The sequence below is a fragment of the Chiloscyllium punctatum genome, chromosome 4, assembly GCF_047496795.1.
Source record: "Chiloscyllium punctatum isolate Juve2018m chromosome 4, sChiPun1.3, whole genome shotgun sequence".
Lineage (NCBI taxonomy): Eukaryota > Metazoa > Chordata > Chondrichthyes > Orectolobiformes > Hemiscylliidae > Chiloscyllium > Chiloscyllium punctatum.
The window spans coordinates 11812440-11830497 of record NC_092742.1 but is presented as its reverse complement, the minus strand read 5'-3'; the positions used below and the strand labels follow the sequence as shown (position 1 = coordinate 11830497).

General features: G+C 40.6%; 1 protein-coding gene across 1 annotated transcript in view; it reads right to left on the bottom strand.

Annotated features, from left to right (window-relative positions):
• The window catches only part of ttc7b (tetratricopeptide repeat domain 7B), a 350185-nt gene that overhangs the window by 199994 nt on the left and 132133 nt on the right, over positions 1-18058 (bottom strand). The window contains exon 7 of the mRNA XM_072568076.1: positions 8800-8937. Within this exon, the coding sequence (XP_072424177.1) occupies positions 8800-8937 (138 nt within the window). The remainder of the gene's footprint in view (positions 1-8799; positions 8938-18058) is intronic.

Sequence of the window (18058 nt, the reverse complement as noted above, 5' to 3'; positions counted from 1 at the left end):
ACTGCATACCATTGCTTTTAGCTACCCTGACCTATCTTTACATAGTGTGAAAGACATAACATGGTGGAGGGAATGCTGCACTGTTCTATGTGTTGCCTCATGGATGAGATGTCGATCAGAGGCCCTGTCTATGTCTCTCCTTATGGAGGAGTCCAGAACTAGGGAATGCAATTTAAAATTTAGGGGTGTCCCATTCAAGGGAGGGGAGTTTTCTTTTCCCCACTTTGAGAGTCATTAGTCTGTGGAATTATCTTCCTGGGAGTAGAGAAGAGACTGGGACGTTGAATAGATTCAAGGTTTGTTGATTAGATTTTAAATTGGCAAGGGAAGTCAAGCATTGGGACAGGAGGAGGGTGTTGTGCAAACAGGAAAGTGAAGTTAAGGCCACAAATAGATGAATCATGATTGTACTGAATGGAGGAGTAGGCTCAATGGACCAAATGGCCCAGTTCTGCTGCCAGGAGTAAAGTGAGGACTGCAGATGCTGGTGATCAGAGTTGAAGAGTTTGGTGCTGGAAAAGCACATCAGGTCAGGCAGCATCCAAGGACAGGGGAATCGACGTTTCGGGTCTAAGGTCTTCATCTGGAATAGCCCTCTATTCTCTGGGGTTAAGAAGAATGAAAAATAATCATGTTGAAATATTGAAAATTCTTAAGCAGCATGACAGGCCGAGAACGCACAGGAATTCCTGATGAAGGGCTTATGCCCAAAATTTTGATTCTCCTGCTCCTTGGACGCTGCCTGACCTGCTGTGTTTATCCAGTGCCACATTTTTTGACACAAGTTCTACTCCCAGTTTGTGTCTGCTTGTGTTCTTTCAGATGGATGTAACAGATCAGATGTCATTATTCAATTATGATAGGGGGAATTCTCTTGGTGTCATGTCCATTGTTTATGCTGTATTCATAGTTTTTTGGTTATTTATCTCACTGATGTTTGCAGGACCTTGCAATGTGTAAATGCAGTTGCTGCATTAGTTTGCATAACAGTGGTCCTTTAAAATGCATTAACTTTTGGAAGTCCAGAGGTCATTAAAGACATTAAAATAAAAACAAGTTAAATCTCACTACCATAGGAAATGCCACAATCAGGAAAATGCTGGATTTGCTCCCGAAGCTGTGCTAAATTAGATGATCAATTTAGGAATCAATCAAGCCTCTACCACAACACCTGTATCTCAGGCAATACAAAAAGTATCTGAAGTACCATTCCTGATGACTCTTCAGTGATCCTATTAAAAAATGTTTGAGGGGACAACACAAGGAGCGGATTAAGTTTGGCAGAGAGCTCCCCACCGTGGAAAAAAACTAATCAGTATTTATTGCCAGGGCTCAAGCAGAAGAATGAGTAATTCACCCATAAGATCACATCTCACAAGAGTTAGGAAACAAGTAGTAGAGGCAGAAAGTTGGAGATGTGGCTTAGCCTGCAGGAGACTGAGATGATTGTTCCTCTATTCTCTGGGGGTTAAGAAGAATGAAAGATAATGGCGTTGAAAATTCTTAAGCAGCATGACAGGTTGAGACAGCACAGAAATGGCTTGGCTGGAGAACACAGAAATTTCTAACACAGAGGGTTATGAATTATTGACATTCTGTCCAGTTCAATTATTCAGTCAATGGATATATTGAAGACTGAAATTTTTAGACACAAATAATATTGAAATTTGAGGAAACTAGAACCGATATAGAATCAGTCATGATTTTATTGAACGGCTGAACAGGCTTGAGGCATGCTATGATCTACAGCTATTTCGTTTTCTTAAGTCCTTGCGACAGTTTACAGATTGTATTTTAGAAAATACAATCTACCACACGTTTTTCCCGATCTCTTAACCTCAAGCATTGTTCTCCATGTGCTTTCACATAATATACTATACGATAGTTGCTCAGTGGTTCAGAGTTTAGGATTCAAATTCAATAAATGTTACAAATACAAAATCATTTTCTGAATATTACAACTTAAAGCCAGAAACAATAGCTTTCACACCAGAGGATGTATTTTTCCATTTGGCCCTCGCAGTGTTTGTATATAAGACAGTTGCTTGGATGCCTAAATATATCAGCGCTGAAGGAAACAATCTGCACAGAGTTCTGAGAATAACCACACCCAGTTTAACTGTCACTCAAGAAAGGTGGATCATGTTTGCAATTAAAAAAAACTAGAAAAAAACTGTTTATTCTAACAGTCAAACTTTCACAACTGGATCACCATTTTCACTTGCACATTGTCTTTGATAAATAAGATTAAGTTCTAAATATAATGATTATTTCCTCTCAAAAACTGAAGATCAGAAAGAGTACTCATCAAAGTTGAACAATAACTCTGTTGAAAGCTGCTTGGAAGGAAATCCACTCCATGTTGATTTTGGATCTACTTTGAGATGTGCTGTATAGTATTACTATTTGCTTCAGGATTTTAAAAAAAGCTGGCCTCATTCTTCTTGGGTCACTTTGTTCTGATATTTTATACTTCACTTAGCCAAAGAAATATTATTCATCACAGCAGGGGTGTGTGTGTGTTTGTGTACATGTTGTTATTAACCAGGGCCTGTGTGTTGGGGCACCACCTTCTAGCAGCACTGCCTTTTTCTCAATGAACTCAATGCACTCACAAATAAGCAGTGGACTGGGAATCCCAGTGCTCAAATGAGATTTGAGATATGAATGCATGGCTCAAACACTGATGTGGGTCACTGACACCAGGACTGGGGAAAGTGGAATCTATTCCAATGGAATGGTCTCTACTGGAACCGGGCTGGGACAGGTGTTCTTGCCAAATGCATAACTAGGGAAGTAGAGATTTTAAACTAAGTGTTGAGGGCAAGAGATCAACTCTGGGAGGAGGTGGTAAATCCATTTATGCATCACAAATCTCTTGCCATTTTTCATTTCAGATCACACTTATTTACTTCTACTTGCACTCTCAGGTTCATTGGTTTTATTTGAACTGCTACAGGAATTGCTACACATAGCCTTTAGTTTTTTTTACTTTCTCTGTAAAAGCCCATTTTATCTGTTGATTGACTCAGAGATTCATAATTTCCATCCCTTCCTGTCAGCATCTATAATTTCCCATATTAATTTCTCTTTGGTGGCCTTCACTCTATGGTCTGATTTATCCACATCTTCCAAATCTTGATTCCTTGCCTCCACCATTTCGTTCAAAATCTGCTGCCATTTGCCCAACCTCTCTACATAGGACTGTTCACCATCGCAGGAATAAGTCTGTCAAACATTCACATACTCTCTCAATGCCAATATCTTTCCTGAGCTAAGGAGACCATTTGGATCGATGTGGGAATCCCAGCAGGAAAGAGAAGAGGCCTTCTAAGGAAGAAAAAAATTCAGAATACCAGAGAAACTCAGGAGGTCTGACAGCACCTATGCAGAGAGAAACAAGTAAACATTTAGAGTCCGGTACTTCGCCCCCTTCAATTTTGAAGTCAGTGGAGCTGGAGGTGGGCAGGAGAGGAAATAACATGTAGATTGAGAGACCTACTCGCACTGAGACCAATAGCAGCATGACCTCAAGTACAGGTAAAGCAGCTGATTGATGAGTGGCTTGGTCTGGAACTTGCAGCTGGTGGTGTCCCCATGTACCTGCTACCTTTGACCTTCTAGATGGTAGTTGTTGTGGGTTCGGAAGGTATTATCTAAGGATGTTTAGTGAATTTCTGCAATGCATCTTGTAGATAGTACATGCTGCTGGTATTGAACTTTGGTGGTGGAGGGAGTGAACACCTGAAGATGTAGTGCCAATGCAGCATGCTGCTTTATCCTGGATGGTGGCAAGCATTTGAGTATTGTTGGAGCTGCACCCATCTCGGTAAATGGGGAGCATCCTATCACACTCTTAACATGTGCCTTGTAGATTGTGGACAGGCTTTGGAGAATCAGGTGGTGAGTTACTCATTGCAGTATTCCTAGCCTTTGACATGCTCTTAGAGTCACAGCACGTATGTGGTTTGTCCAGTTTAGTTCCTGGTCAGTGGTAACCCCAGGATGTTGATAGTGGGGGATTCAGTACGGTAACACCCTTGAATGTCAAGTAACTATGGTTAAACTGTCTCTTATTGGAGATGGTCATTACTTGGCATTTGTTCATCACAAATCTTACTTACCACTCTTCATTTCAGATTGAACATAACGTGTGGTTATCACTTTTACAGAAGTAAATGTGAAGAGTATTTCTTAAACAGTAAAGTTGGAAAGTGTAAATGTACAAAGGGATGTGGGTGTCCTTGTCAATAAGTTACTGAAAGCTAACATGCAGAGGCAACAAGCTATTAAGGAAGCTAATGTAATGTTAGCCTTTATAACAAGAGGATGAGGACAGGAGAAGTAAAGTCTTGCTTCAATTGTATTACATTAATGCCTGCAATATCAATTTTAAAATCAAATCTTTTATTCTTTGTGTCACCATTAACTGTCTCAGTTGTTTCATGAAGGTTGAAGGAAGTAAGGGTTTCCCTGAAGGATATTTTTCAAGATAGCAGATATCTGAACCAACAGGATTTGTCCCTTCCAGTGACCAAAACCATTTAGAACCAGGAACACAGTTTTGCTATACAAATGCCAGTATCAATCCTAGGAATCCTAAATTGAATTTTGACAATTGCTTATAAATTTTGCTGTAGGCCAATATACAGTTTTCCACAGAATAACCACCTTTCTTTAGATTTATGTCAAAATGTGACCCCACAAACTTTTAACAAATAAACAGTTTTTTTAAAAAATCCAAGAACTCTAATAGAAAGACCAAATCTTTATCACTTTCCAACTCAGAAAATACGTTAGCTCTGATTTTAATTTTTCTTTGGTAGGAATATAACTACATTCATCCACTGGGATATGGCTCAGATTCTGAGAACAATGGAAGATTATCATTACCACGACAATTTATACTTGCTTTCTGTCATTTGTTTTATGTTGGTTACTAGGATTGTAATTTTCTGCCTCTTTTTCTTATCTTCCAATCTTCACCTGGAAAGGGTTGAAAAGGGCATGGGTATTGAGGAGTTGCACATGAACTTCAAGGAGGTGTTTAATAAAATGCCACATAACAGACTTGTGAGGAAAGTTACAGGTCACAGAATTAAAGGGACAGTCCCAATTTAGTTCCAAAACTTGCTGAGGGGTTGGAAACAAAGAAAAATGGTTAAATGTTAATTTCCAGGCTAGGAGGAGGTCGTCAGTGGAGTTCTCCATTGGGACCTTTGCTTTTCCTGATGTATAATTAAATGATCTAGATTTTGGTGTGCAGGAGACAATCTCAATGTTTATAGATTACACAAAACTTGGAGGAATTGTAAATAAGGTAGAAAACAGTGCAGAACCTCTAAAGGACACTGACAAGTAGTAGAGTGGGCAGATAGATAGCAGATGTAGTTCAATGTGGAAAAGTGTGGGAGGATACATTTTGGTACAAAGAACATGGGAAAGTAGTATAAAATAAAGGGTACAAAGGAGCATGCAGAAGCAGAAAGATCAGAGACAGCAGAGAGGACGTATATGTACGAGTCACTAAAGGTGGCAGAACTTAAGAGAATTGTTAACAAAACATATCGGTTTCATTAATATAAGCACAGAATATAACAGCAAGGAAGTTGTGATAGACTGACACGGGACACTTGTCAGCTGGTGTATGGTGTACAGTTTTGGTGCCACTCTTTAAGAAGGATGCATATATATTAGAACGGAAGTGCAGAAGAATTTCACAAGAATGATTCTAGGGATAAGGCATTTCAGTTATGAGGAAAGATTAGGGAACTGAAGAGGAGAAGGCGTAGAGAAGATGTGATAGAAGTTTTCAAAATCACAAGGGATTTGGACAGAATAGATAGGGAGAAACTGCTCTCATCTGTAAAAGGATTGAAAATCAAATGTCAAAATTTTAAGGTGTTTTGCAAATGGGTGGAGTGGGGAGAAAAAACATTCTTCACACTGAACAGTTAGGGGATGAGTCACACTGTCTGGATGCGTGGTGGAGGAGGTTCAATTGAGGCATTCTAGCGGGCATGAGATGACAGTTTGAAAAGAAACAATGTATAGGGTTATAAGGAAAAGTCAGGAGAAAGGAGCTACTCAAAATGTTCAAACTGCCAGTGCAGACACTTAATTCTTTGAAACAGCTGTATGTTAGGTATAAAGAGAGGTTCTGCAGCCCCACAATGAATGTACTGTAACAACTCTGTAATATTACAAGTATAATGTTTTGGTTTGGAGGATGTAGAGTTTCATCTGTGCCTAATTATAAAGGGCTTAAGGAAATACACAGAAGTAAACAAAAACCACAGGGAGAGCCATAAAAAGGTGACAGACAGGAAGAGAGGGTAAAGGGTCGCAAACAGAGTGTGCACAGAGTAGCTGAAAGGGGAATGTGGGTGGAAGAAAAAATTGAAAACAGAATGGGGAAAAGGTGCTGGAGAAAGGAAGACAAATGGAAGGCATTTTAAAGAAAATATCTTCAGAAGAAAAGTGAGAGAGAACAAAAATCAGAAGGAAAATGTAATCAGCAGGAAAAAAGAGAAAGAGCAAAAAATAATGCAGAAGAGAAAAACAGCAGAGGGAAAAGAAAAGGGACCATTGATTGACAGACACTTTTTCTAAGTGGATGATAGCGCATTATACTCAACTTCTTCTTAATTCCTGAAGGTAAATAGAGATTTGCATGTTACTTCAGGAATAGGAAAGGTGAAATCATAATGCTGGGGACACATGACAGACCTCCCAACAGCCAGTGGGAGATGGAAGAGAGAATATGTAGACAGATTTTGGAAAGATGTAAAGACAGCATAGTTTTAACTCCCCCTATATAGGCTGGGACTCACTATGTGCTTGGAACTTGGATGGGGCAGAATTTGTAAGGACCACGCAGGAGGGTTTTTTTGACACAAAATGTAAACAGTCCAACCAGGGAAGGGGTCATACTCGACCTAGTTTTGGGAAATTATCCTGACCAGGTGAGTGAACTTCCAATGGGGAAGTATTTCGGGAGTAGTGACCATAATACTGAGAGTTTTAAGATACTCATAAATAGGGATAACAGCAGTCCTTGGGTGAAGACGATCTATAACAATATTAGGCAGGAACTGGAGAAATTTGATTGGAGGTGCCTGTTTGAGGGTAAACTGCATCGGACACATGGGGGTATTTCAAACAGCAATTAATAAGAGTTCAGGAGTGGCACGTTCCTGCGAGAATGAAGGATTAGTATGGCAAGTAACGTTAACCTTGGATGACTAGAGATGTTATGACATTAGTCAAAAAGAAAAAGGTAGCATATGTAAGATGTAGGAGTACGGAATTGATGAAATCCTTGAAGTATGTACAGAAAGTAGGAAAGAACCTAAACAAGAAATTAAAAGGGCAAAAAGAGGGCATGAAAAGTTGCTAGCAAACTGGATTAAGGAGAATTCCAAGGCTGTTTATTCATACATAAAAACCAAGAGGGTAGCCATGGAAAGGGTTGGTCCACTCAAGGACAAAGGAGGGAAGGTGTGTGTGGAGCCAGAAGAGGTAGGTAAGGTCCTAAACAAATACTTTAAGTCGGTATTCACCAAAAAGATCTTGGGGAAGGGAGTGTTGAGTTTCTAAGCCAAGTTGCTATTAAAAAGGATGAGTTGCTGTCAGTCTTAAAAAGTATTAAGGTAGATATGCTCCTTATACTGATGGAATCTAACCCAAAACATTGAGGGAGGCTAGAGAACAAATTGCTGGAGTATTGACAGACATCTTTGTAACCTCTTTGCCAATAGATGAGGTCCCACAGGACTGGAGAATGGCAAATGTTGTCCCATTGTTTAAGGGTAGCTGGGATAATCCTGAAAATTACAGGCCTGTGAGTCTCATATTGGTGGAAGGGAAATTATTGGGAAAGGTTCTCAGGGACAAGATTTCAAGCAAATTGACTTATTAGTGATAGACAGCATGGTTTAGCGTGGGGGAGATCGTTTCTCACTAACTTGGCTGAGGTTTTTGAGGAGGTGATGAGGATGACTGATGAGGGAAAAGACATTGGTGTTGTCTACATGGACTTCAATAAAGCTTTCATGAGGAATCTTCAGTAAAGATTCTTTAGGGAAGGAAATCTACCATTCTTACCTGGCCTGGACTACAGGTTTTCCAGACCCACAGTAATGTGGTTGACCCTTAACTGTTCTCTGGGAAATACAGATGGCAATGAATGCCCACATCCTATGAACGAATGAAAAAAATTCAAAACTGCTAAAATGTCACCATTTTGTGCAATACGAAGCAAATGCAGAATTGGTCATATTCAGCTGGTGCAATGTTGGGCAAAAGGTATGCCTGCAATGATCTGACTTTCCAATAACTTGTCTTAAGATCATAAGATATAGGGGCAGAAGCAGGCCATTCAGCCCACTCATGGCTGATCTCATCCTTCAATACACTTCATGTCCTGGCTTCAGTGGTACAGAATTCCAGATTCACTACCCTTAGAGAAGAAATTCCTCCTCATCTCTGTGAGCCCTTGTTCGAGATTATACCCTCTAATCCTATACTTTCCAACATGGGGAAAACAAACTTTCCACGTCTACCCTGTCTAGACCTCTTAAGAATTTTACATGGTCCAATAAGGTTGCCCCTCGTTCTATAGTTCTAATAGGTCCATCTGGTCAAGATTTTCTCAAAAGCTAGTCTCTCCTAGTGAACCTTCTCTGGACTGCCTCCAATGCCAATATATCTTTCCTTAGGTAACAGTCCCAGACTTGTTCACAGCTTTCTACCTGTGGTCTGATTGTGCCTTGTATGAATCTCCTTGATTGAACTCACCTCAGACAGCATTTCATATTGACCACGCCTTCCTAGTGCGATTGTGAGAAGATCATAGACAATGGAGGCACTCTGTAAACTGATGATGCGATCGTTGTTGTGTTCTGGGATCCGGCTAAGCACTGCATCCCTGTTAGCCTGGAATAAAATGACACAGTGAAGTAAAACATCTGGATAACACCACCACCTATTTATTGACTTTAGCTCCACCTCCAACACCATAATTCCAAGAAAACTAATCTCCAAACTCTGCGAACAAGAACTCTGCTTTCTGATCTGCAAATGGATCCTCGACTTCCTTACCCATTGATAGTAATCAGTAAGGATAAACGATAACACCACATCCATAATACTCTTCAACACAAGCATCAAGGACCAGATTAAACCCCTTTCAGAACATATCAAGAAGATAGCCTTTCTTATTTTAAGGACAACTGCAAGGCTTCATGTTCTAGATGCAATTCAATTGGTCAGACCACCAGGGTGGCTAAAGTGGACATACGTCCCTTGCAGGTTGAGAAAGGGGAATTAATATCGGGTAGTACTAAAACAGCCGAGGCCTTGAATAACTATTTTGCATCAGTCTACACAGTGGAAAATATGTTTAACATGCCAAAGATTGATATTAAGGATACGATTCTTAACAATTGTTATCACTAAAGGGGTAATTTTGAGCATATGTGAGGGTCTAAAGATAGATAAATCCCCTGATCCTGATGGAATGCATCCCAGGGTGTTGAAAGAAATGGCAGAAGTTATAGTAGATGGATTGGTGGTAATGTACCAAAATTCACTGGACTCCAAGCAGGTCCCAGTGGACTGGAAGACAGTGAATGTCACACTGCTACTTAAAAAAGGGTGTAAGCAAAAGGCGGTTAACTATGGGCCAGTTGGCTGAACATCTGCAGTCAGGAAAATGCTGGAGGCTATCATTAAAGAAGAAATAGTGAGACATCTGGATAAAACGGGTACCATCCCACAGTCGCTGTATGGATTCAGGAAGGGAAGGTCGTGTTTGAGAAACATACTGGAGTTCTTTGAAAATGCAACAAGAACATTGGATGGAGGGTGGAACAGGTAGATGTTGTATACTTGGATTTTCAGAAGGCGTTTAATAAGGTGCCAAATAAAAGACTCATCCATAAGGTAAGAATGCATGGAGTTGTGGGGAATGTATTAGCATGGATAGAGGACTGGTTAGCCAATAGAAAGCAGAGAGCTCAGATTAATGGGTGTTCCTCTGAGTGGAGATCACTGGTGAGCAGGATACCGCAGGGGTTGGTGTTAGGTCCATAACTGTTCATGATTTCTATAAATGATTTGGAAGAGGAGACGGAGTGTACCGTATCCAAGTTTGCTGATGACACTGCATCGAGTGGAAAGGCAAACTGTGCAGAGGATGTGGAGGGTCTGCAGAGAGATTTGGATAGGTTGGGTGAGTGAGCAAAGGTCTGGCAGATGAAGTACAATGTTGGTAAATGTGAGATTATCCACTTTGGAAGTAAACATAGTAGGCCAGAGTATTATTGAAATGGTGAAACATTGCAGCATGCTGTTGTGCAGAGGGACTTAAGAGTGCTCGTGCATGAACTGCTAAAAGTTGATTTCCAGGTAAACAGGTAATCTGGAAGGCAAATGGAATATGAGCTTTCATTGCTGGAGGGATTGAATTTAAGAGCAGGGCAGTTCTGCTGCAATTGTGCAAGGCGTTGGTGAGGCCACACCTGGAGTATTGTGCACAGTCCTGGTCTCCTTACTTGAGGAAGGATACACTGGCTTTGGAGGCAGTGCAGAGGAGGGTCACCAGGTTTTTTTCGGAGATGAGGGGTTCTCTGAGGAGAGGTTGAGCCACCTAGGACTGTACTTGCTAGAATATAGAAGAATGAGAGGGGATCTTATAGAAACATATATAAGGTTATGAAAGGGATAGATAAGGTGGAGGCAGGCAAATTGTTTCCACTGGTGGGTGAGACTCGGACTAGAGGACATGGCCTCAAGATTAGGGAGAGTAGATTTAGCACAGGAGTGAGGAAGAACTGCTTTTCCCAGAGTACAGCAATTGCATGGAATTCTCTGTTCAAGGAAGCCATCGAGGCAGCTTCATTATATATATTCAGACACAGCTGGGTAAGTTTTTGCATTGTCGGGGAATTAAGGATTCTGGGAATAAGGAGGAACTGAGATGATGGATTGATCTTAATGAATGGCGGAGCAGGCTCAACGGGCCAAAAGACCCACTCCTGCTTCTATTATGATGAAACTATGAAGCAAAACACACTTTAATCTTACACTATAGTTACAATATAAACAAAGGAAAGAGGAAGTGGAATAATTTAACTCTATTGAAAAACTTAATAGAATAATAGATTATTTAACTACTAAACAATAATTGTTCCAATATAGTAACATCCCATAAACAGACATTTGGCAAAGCCAAATTCAGTACAATAGATTTCCTCACATGCAATTCATCAGTCGAGGAGGAAAGGACATCAAGAGAAAACCCAGAGAGAGAGAGAACTCACATGTTTTGCCGTAACACAGCAAGATATATAGCAGCTTCCAAATCCCAATACTTACTGCAAGTTAAACTAAAATTCTGGCTCTCTGGGAGCTTGAACCCACCTCTTCATGCTACTTCCATTGTTCCAACATTAAAAAAAAACAAGGCTTCACAAGCTGCTTACTTTATTGGCTTGGAACAGACCACTCTGTACCTCTATTTCAACCTCTCTTTATTTAAAAGAAACCAGGACTAAGGAGACTTCTTGAAGCCACAGTATTGTCATAACCAGTGCATCACTAGGTTGTGTACCCATCCCCTTACTGTACTCAGTGGATTTGAGGTCAAATTCTGCTCTAACTCCATTTCTAAATTCGCTGATCACACCACTGTAGTGGGTTGGACCTCAAACAATTCGACGGAGTACAGGAAAATGACAGACAGCTTAATCGCATGGTGTAAAGACAACAATCGCTTCCTCAACATCAGCAAAACAAAGGAACTGGTCATCGAATTTAGGAAGTGGAATGGAGGTCATGCCACTGCCTGTATCAATGGTGCTGAGTAGAGATAGAACATAGAACATTACAGCCCTCAGTGCAGGCCCTTGATGCTGCGCCGACCTGTGAAACCAGTCTGAAGCCCATCTAACCTACACTATTCCATTCTCATCCGTCTGCCTATCCAGTGACCATTTAAATGGCCATAAAGTTGGCGAATCTGCTACTGTTGCAGGCAGTGCATTCCACGCCCCTACTACTCTCTGAGTAAAGAAACTACTTCTGACATCTGTCCTATATCTATCACCCCTCCATTTAAAGCTATGTCCCCTTGTGCTCGCCGTCACCATACTTGGAAAAAGGCTCTCCCTGTCCACCCTATCTAACCCTCTGATTATTCTATATGTCTCAATTAACTCACCTCTCAACCTTCTTCTCTCTAACGAAAACAGCCTCAAGTCCCTCAGCTTTTCCTCATAAGACCTTCCCTCCATACCAGGCAACATCCTAGTAAGTCTCTTCTGAACCCTTTTCAAAGCTTCCACAACTTTCCTATAATACGTGACTAGAACTATACACAATAATCCAAATGTGGCTGCACCAGAGTCTTATACAGCTGCAGCATGATCTCATGGTTCCAAAACTCAATCCCTCTCCTAATAAAAACTAACACACCGTATGCCTTCTTAACAGCCCTATCAACCTGGGTGGGAATTTTCAAGGATCCATGTACCTGGACACCAAGACCTCTCTGCTGAATCTTACTATTAGCCAGGTGCTCCACATTTCTGTTACTCCTTCCAAAGTAAATCATCTCACACTTTTCTGCATTAAACTCCATTTGTCACTTCTCAGCTCAGCCCAGCTCTGCAGCTTACCTATGTCTCTCTGTAACCTACAACATCCTTCATCACCACCCACAACTCTACTGACATTAGTATCATCTGCAAATTTACTAACCCATCCTTCTATGCCCTCATCCAGGTCATTAATAGAAATGACAAACAACAGTACACCCAAAACAGATCCTTGCGGTACCCCACTAGTTACTGAATTCCAGGATGAACATTTCCCATCAACCACCAGCCTCTACCTTATTTCAGCTAGCCAATTTCTGATCCAAACCACTAAACCTCCTAATTTTGTGCAATGGCCTACCATGGGAAACTTCACCAAACACCTTACTGAAATCCATATACACCACATCAACCACTTTACTCTCATCCACCTGTTTGGTCGCCTTCTAAAATAACTCAATAAGGATTGTGAGGTATCTTGAGATGTTCAAGAGCTTCAAATGCTTCGGAGTAAACATGAACAAAAATCTGTGCTGGTCCATCCACGTTGACACTACAGTCAAGAAAGCACACCAATTGCCTCTACTTCCTCAGAAGACTAAGGAAATTCAGGATGTCCACAATGATGCTTACAAATTTTTATAGATGCACCACAGAAGGCACCCTATCTAGATGTATCACAGCGTGATACAACAATGGTTCTGCACAAGACTACAAGAAATTACAGTGAATGCAGTCCAATCCATCACAAAAACCAGACTTTCACTGACTCCCGCTTCCTCAGGAAAGTAGCCAATGTAATCAAAGACCATTCACATCCTGCTTATGCTCTCTTCCATCAGGCAGAAGATACACAAGTTGAAGTCACCTACCAAGGGATTAAACAACAGCTTCTTTCCGACTGTTATCAGACTTATGAACAGAATTCTCGTACATTTAAAGTTGATCTTAAATATATGTAGCTGTAGCACTGTATTCTGCATTCTGTTCTATTAACCTGACGTACTTACATAAGGTACAATTTGTCTGGTTGGGATGCAAAATAATACTTTTCATTGTATTTCGGTACATGTGACAATAATAAATCACATTAAAAGGACCGCGCACACAATTTCAAAACACAACAGAAGTTTTGCTTTACTTTACTGCACTGAAGTGCACAGAGGGCAGTAGTGAGAAGTGACAGGGGGATTCTTGGAAAAGATGGCTCACTCACCACAATTACAAAGTGGATCATGGAAGACCCAGCGTCAAAGAATAGGGATGCCCCAACCACGTAGTGTTTCCCTCCCTCCCTGCTCCTTGAACCAAAAAACAAAGAGAGGAGAGCTCTTCGAAAATTTATTTGTAGCTTAGAGTCTCAGCAGTGTGAATCATTTTGATCATAAAGATGGCATAGACTCTGGGAAAGCTTGTGATGTTGGATTAGATTTAGATTTTGTTGTCACATGCACTCAAGCACAGGAGTACAGTGAAAAGTTTCTAATGTAACGTCTCATGGCCCAATCTTAGGTACAAAAGGTGTCTAGGTACATAAAACTCAGGAACAAAGTACGAAGAGAAACAGAATTGAAAAGTTAAGCATTACCTTCATAGAAGTAGAAAAATAAAGAAATAATGTAAGAGTTAACATTAAAGTCCTTTTTAATATAAACTAGAAAAATAAAGGAATAAACTTATAAGCTGCCTACACTGGAAGCCATTGCTGCAGATACTGGGGGACCTTCCTCACCGTTCGCTCTCCCAAGCCACTGCCTCCCTAATCTTCCCCCATGCCTCTGGAACATTCCTAGGCAGGACCTGATTGTACACCTAGCTGGGACAATGCCACGAGCCACCAAGGGACCGTGCTGAGACCTGCCTGCGGCACCTCACCACATCCACGCTGAGGCTGGGAAGAAACATCAAGAGAACAGCAAAAAAAAAGTGGGGGAGCATTTGGGAAATAGCGACCATAATACAATAAGGTTCAATATGAAGTGGAAAAGGATAAAAATCAGATAAGGATTAAGATCCCAGACTAGTAAAGGGCAGATTTTAGGAGTCTAAAAGTTGGCCTGTAGCAGGTTGACCAGAAACCCATTTTGGTGGATGAAACAGTGGATAGAAAATGAGAGACTTTATAAAGAGAAATGAATAGTGGGCAAATCTACATACCCATGAGAAATGAATACAAGATATTCGAAGTTACAGCACTCTTTACCCTAGATGACTAAGGATACTGATGAGAAAGTAAGGAAGTAATAGCAGATAAATGATGCAAACCGCAGAATAAGAAAAGTCAGGAGGAGGCATGAGGAAAGGATGGCAGGTTGCGCTAAAAAAGATAGAATCAGAGAATCCTTACAGTGTGGGGATTGCAATCTACACCGAACCTCTGAAGAGCATCCCACATAGACCCAGTACCCCTCCCCACCACCCTATTCCAGTAACCCCACATTTACCATGTTTAACCCACTTAGTCTGCACATCCCTGGACACTACAGGGAATTTACAATTATCAATCTTACTAACCTGAACATTTTTGGACTGTGGGAGGAAACCAGAATCTTTTGATCTTGGCTCAATACTAACTAGATGCTCCTTTTACTTAATGAGCCACTAGCATGTTCTCTGAGGATTAAAGGTTCAGTAAAGACAAAGAAAATACATTGCATCATCTTTCTGTGAATAAATAGCTGAAAACAAGACAATCATGAGGAGATGAAGTGAAACAGCGTGTAGCTCAAAAAAGTGCTTTCTAAACAATCTGTGTGGCAGAAATACCTCAGTATTTCATAATAGATCAGGATAGTTACAAAGAAATAGGTCTAGTCAACTTCCAGGAAGGGACCCTGACGACTTTCGGGCCTCATTTACATGGGACTGCATTATCTCTGGACAGCATTGAGCAATAAGGAGGTAACTAAGAAGGTAGCTGTGTAAATTTCAAGGGCCCAAATAGTGTCTGCATACTATCAGGCAGACAAAAAAATCACAATCTGCATCATGACAATATGTGTGCTCCCCATAATATTTTAACTGATCACAGTTTCAACTCGGGTATTTACATCGGGACTTCTTCTGATCCATACTAAAGATATAACACACTGGAAAAATCCGCATGCTTTGTTTTTAACAAGTAGAAACAAGGAATAATGTGTAGGAACTGCTCATTAGTGCTCTGTATTTTTTGATATAGATTAAAAGTATGAAAGCAGGAACTGAATCCGAGAAATTCTCTTCAGCTGCAAAGAGGAGCTCAGTTCCAAGATAAGATAAAAACAAATAGAGAAATTTGAAGACCATTTATACAGATGTAACTAATTAATCAGTCAGGGGTCAGTTAGCTCAAGTGGCTGGATAGTTGATTTACATTGCAGAGCGATGTCAACAGGGTGGGGTCAATTACCGCACTGGGTGAGGTTAAAGGGATGGTCACATTTCATGACCCCACCTGGTGACCCTCAGGTTAAACTCACCACCAGTCATTTCTCTCTCTCGCTAAGGGATTAGCCCTATAGTCTGCTTGGGTGACTTTACACGTTGAGGTTTTACACAGCAGTCATCTTACAGGGTGCACAAAGTGGTTCACTAGTATCCTTTAGAGAAGGATACTGTCATCCTGAACTGGTCTGGACTCCATGTGACTCCAGGCCCACAGCAGCGTGACTGGTTTTTAACCACCCTCTGGGCAATTTGGGACGGGCAATAAATTGCCTAGTCAGCAATACCTAAATCCTGTGAACAAATTTAAAAAAAGGGTGGTGACAACAGTGACTAAGAGAAACAAACTGAGAAACAAGAGTGCAAGAGTCAGAGATTGAGATACAGAAATAAAATGATTCAATTTTGAAATCATTATCCATGCGTTCAATTTCTTCCATGGCCTTTACCCATTTTATCGCCATCATCCTGTCTAAGCCTACAACCCTTTTGAGAATGCTCAGTTGCTCTCATTTTTGTCTCTTGTTCCATCATTCACAGTCACGCCTTGCAGCTGTTTGGCTCTCAGCTACAGAATTTCCCTCCCTGAATTTCTCTGCCTCTTTCACCTATAATAATTTATTCCAGAGTTTCACGCAGCTCAATGTCAGATTAGACCAGAAGACCATAGGACAAAGGAGCAGAAATTAGGCCATTCGGCCCATCATGTCTGCTCTGCCATTCAATCGTAGCTGATAGATCTTTTCAACCCCATGACCTTTGATCCTCTTGGCAATCAAGAACTTATCATTCTTTTAAATATACTCAATAACCTGGCCTCCCCTGCGTTCTGTGGCAATGAATTCCACAAATTAACCACTTCCTGGCTGAAGAAGTTTCTTCTTACCTCTGTTCTAGAAGGTCTTTCTTTTACTCTAACAATGTGCACCCGGATCCTCGTCTCTCCTGCCAATGGAAACACCTTTCCAACATCCACTGTCCAGGCTATTCGGTATTCTGTAAATTCCAATCAGATTCCCTTCATCTTTCTAAAACTCTGAGTCGTGTCCCACATACCTCAAGATTCTGCTTGATAACATTCTTATGAAACACCTTGGGGCATTCTATTACATCTAAGGCTGCATAAAAGTGCAAGCTGCTGTTGGTGATTAACAGCAATATACGTGTGTAGTTTTAGAATCCTTTTCCAAATAATAAAGCTCTAAGGATTGCACATATTTTTCCAGTTCTGTAGGACCATGCATTTATGACAGCTGGAGGGTGGCCTGTCAGGCTGACAATACATAATCCTCAGAAGATGCCTAATGAGCTCTGAGATACCTCAGCTACCAAGTATTTTGCTCCCTATGTGGAGCATTCATAATCTTTGCTTAGCATTTCCCTTAGATCAAGAACTGGCTATGTGGGAAAATCACTGACACAAGACCTTGCTGGAAGTGTACTGAAGCACCAATACAGTATAGCAAGGATCTATAGTCCACTGATAGAGAGAATATTATAGACCAAAATAAGAACTTTAGCAAATTAAACTCTATACATATTTTGCGCAAATGTGTTCATTAAGTCAGAATTTTTTTGTGTCTTCGATCATCTTGCAGACATTCAAAAAGTGAAGGTTAATCAAAGAGGCATTCTGAATTCTACTTGTGGTGACTGTAAAGAGACATCAGCAGAAAGAGATAAAACACTAGATCAGTGTATAATGAAATACAAGCAAGAGAGTTGTCACTTTATATCATAGCCCTCGAAAGAGAAAAGGAATGCCATGTGATATAAACATGGTTATCTGTATTATTACATAGATCACACAAGAGGACACAGTACGACATCAGTCCATTAAGCTTACGTTGAAATGGCAAACTCAGAAATGAAATAAGGAAACTAAGAAATTGAGAAAAAAACTTGTAAAATGAAGGTTCCTTTGCCAATGTCAATCAATATCTTTATGCACTAACACGTCACTCCCAATGCCAAGAAAATTCACAATTGAGAATTGGTGAACATTGAGAGTTGACAGGCAAAGCATTGACAGG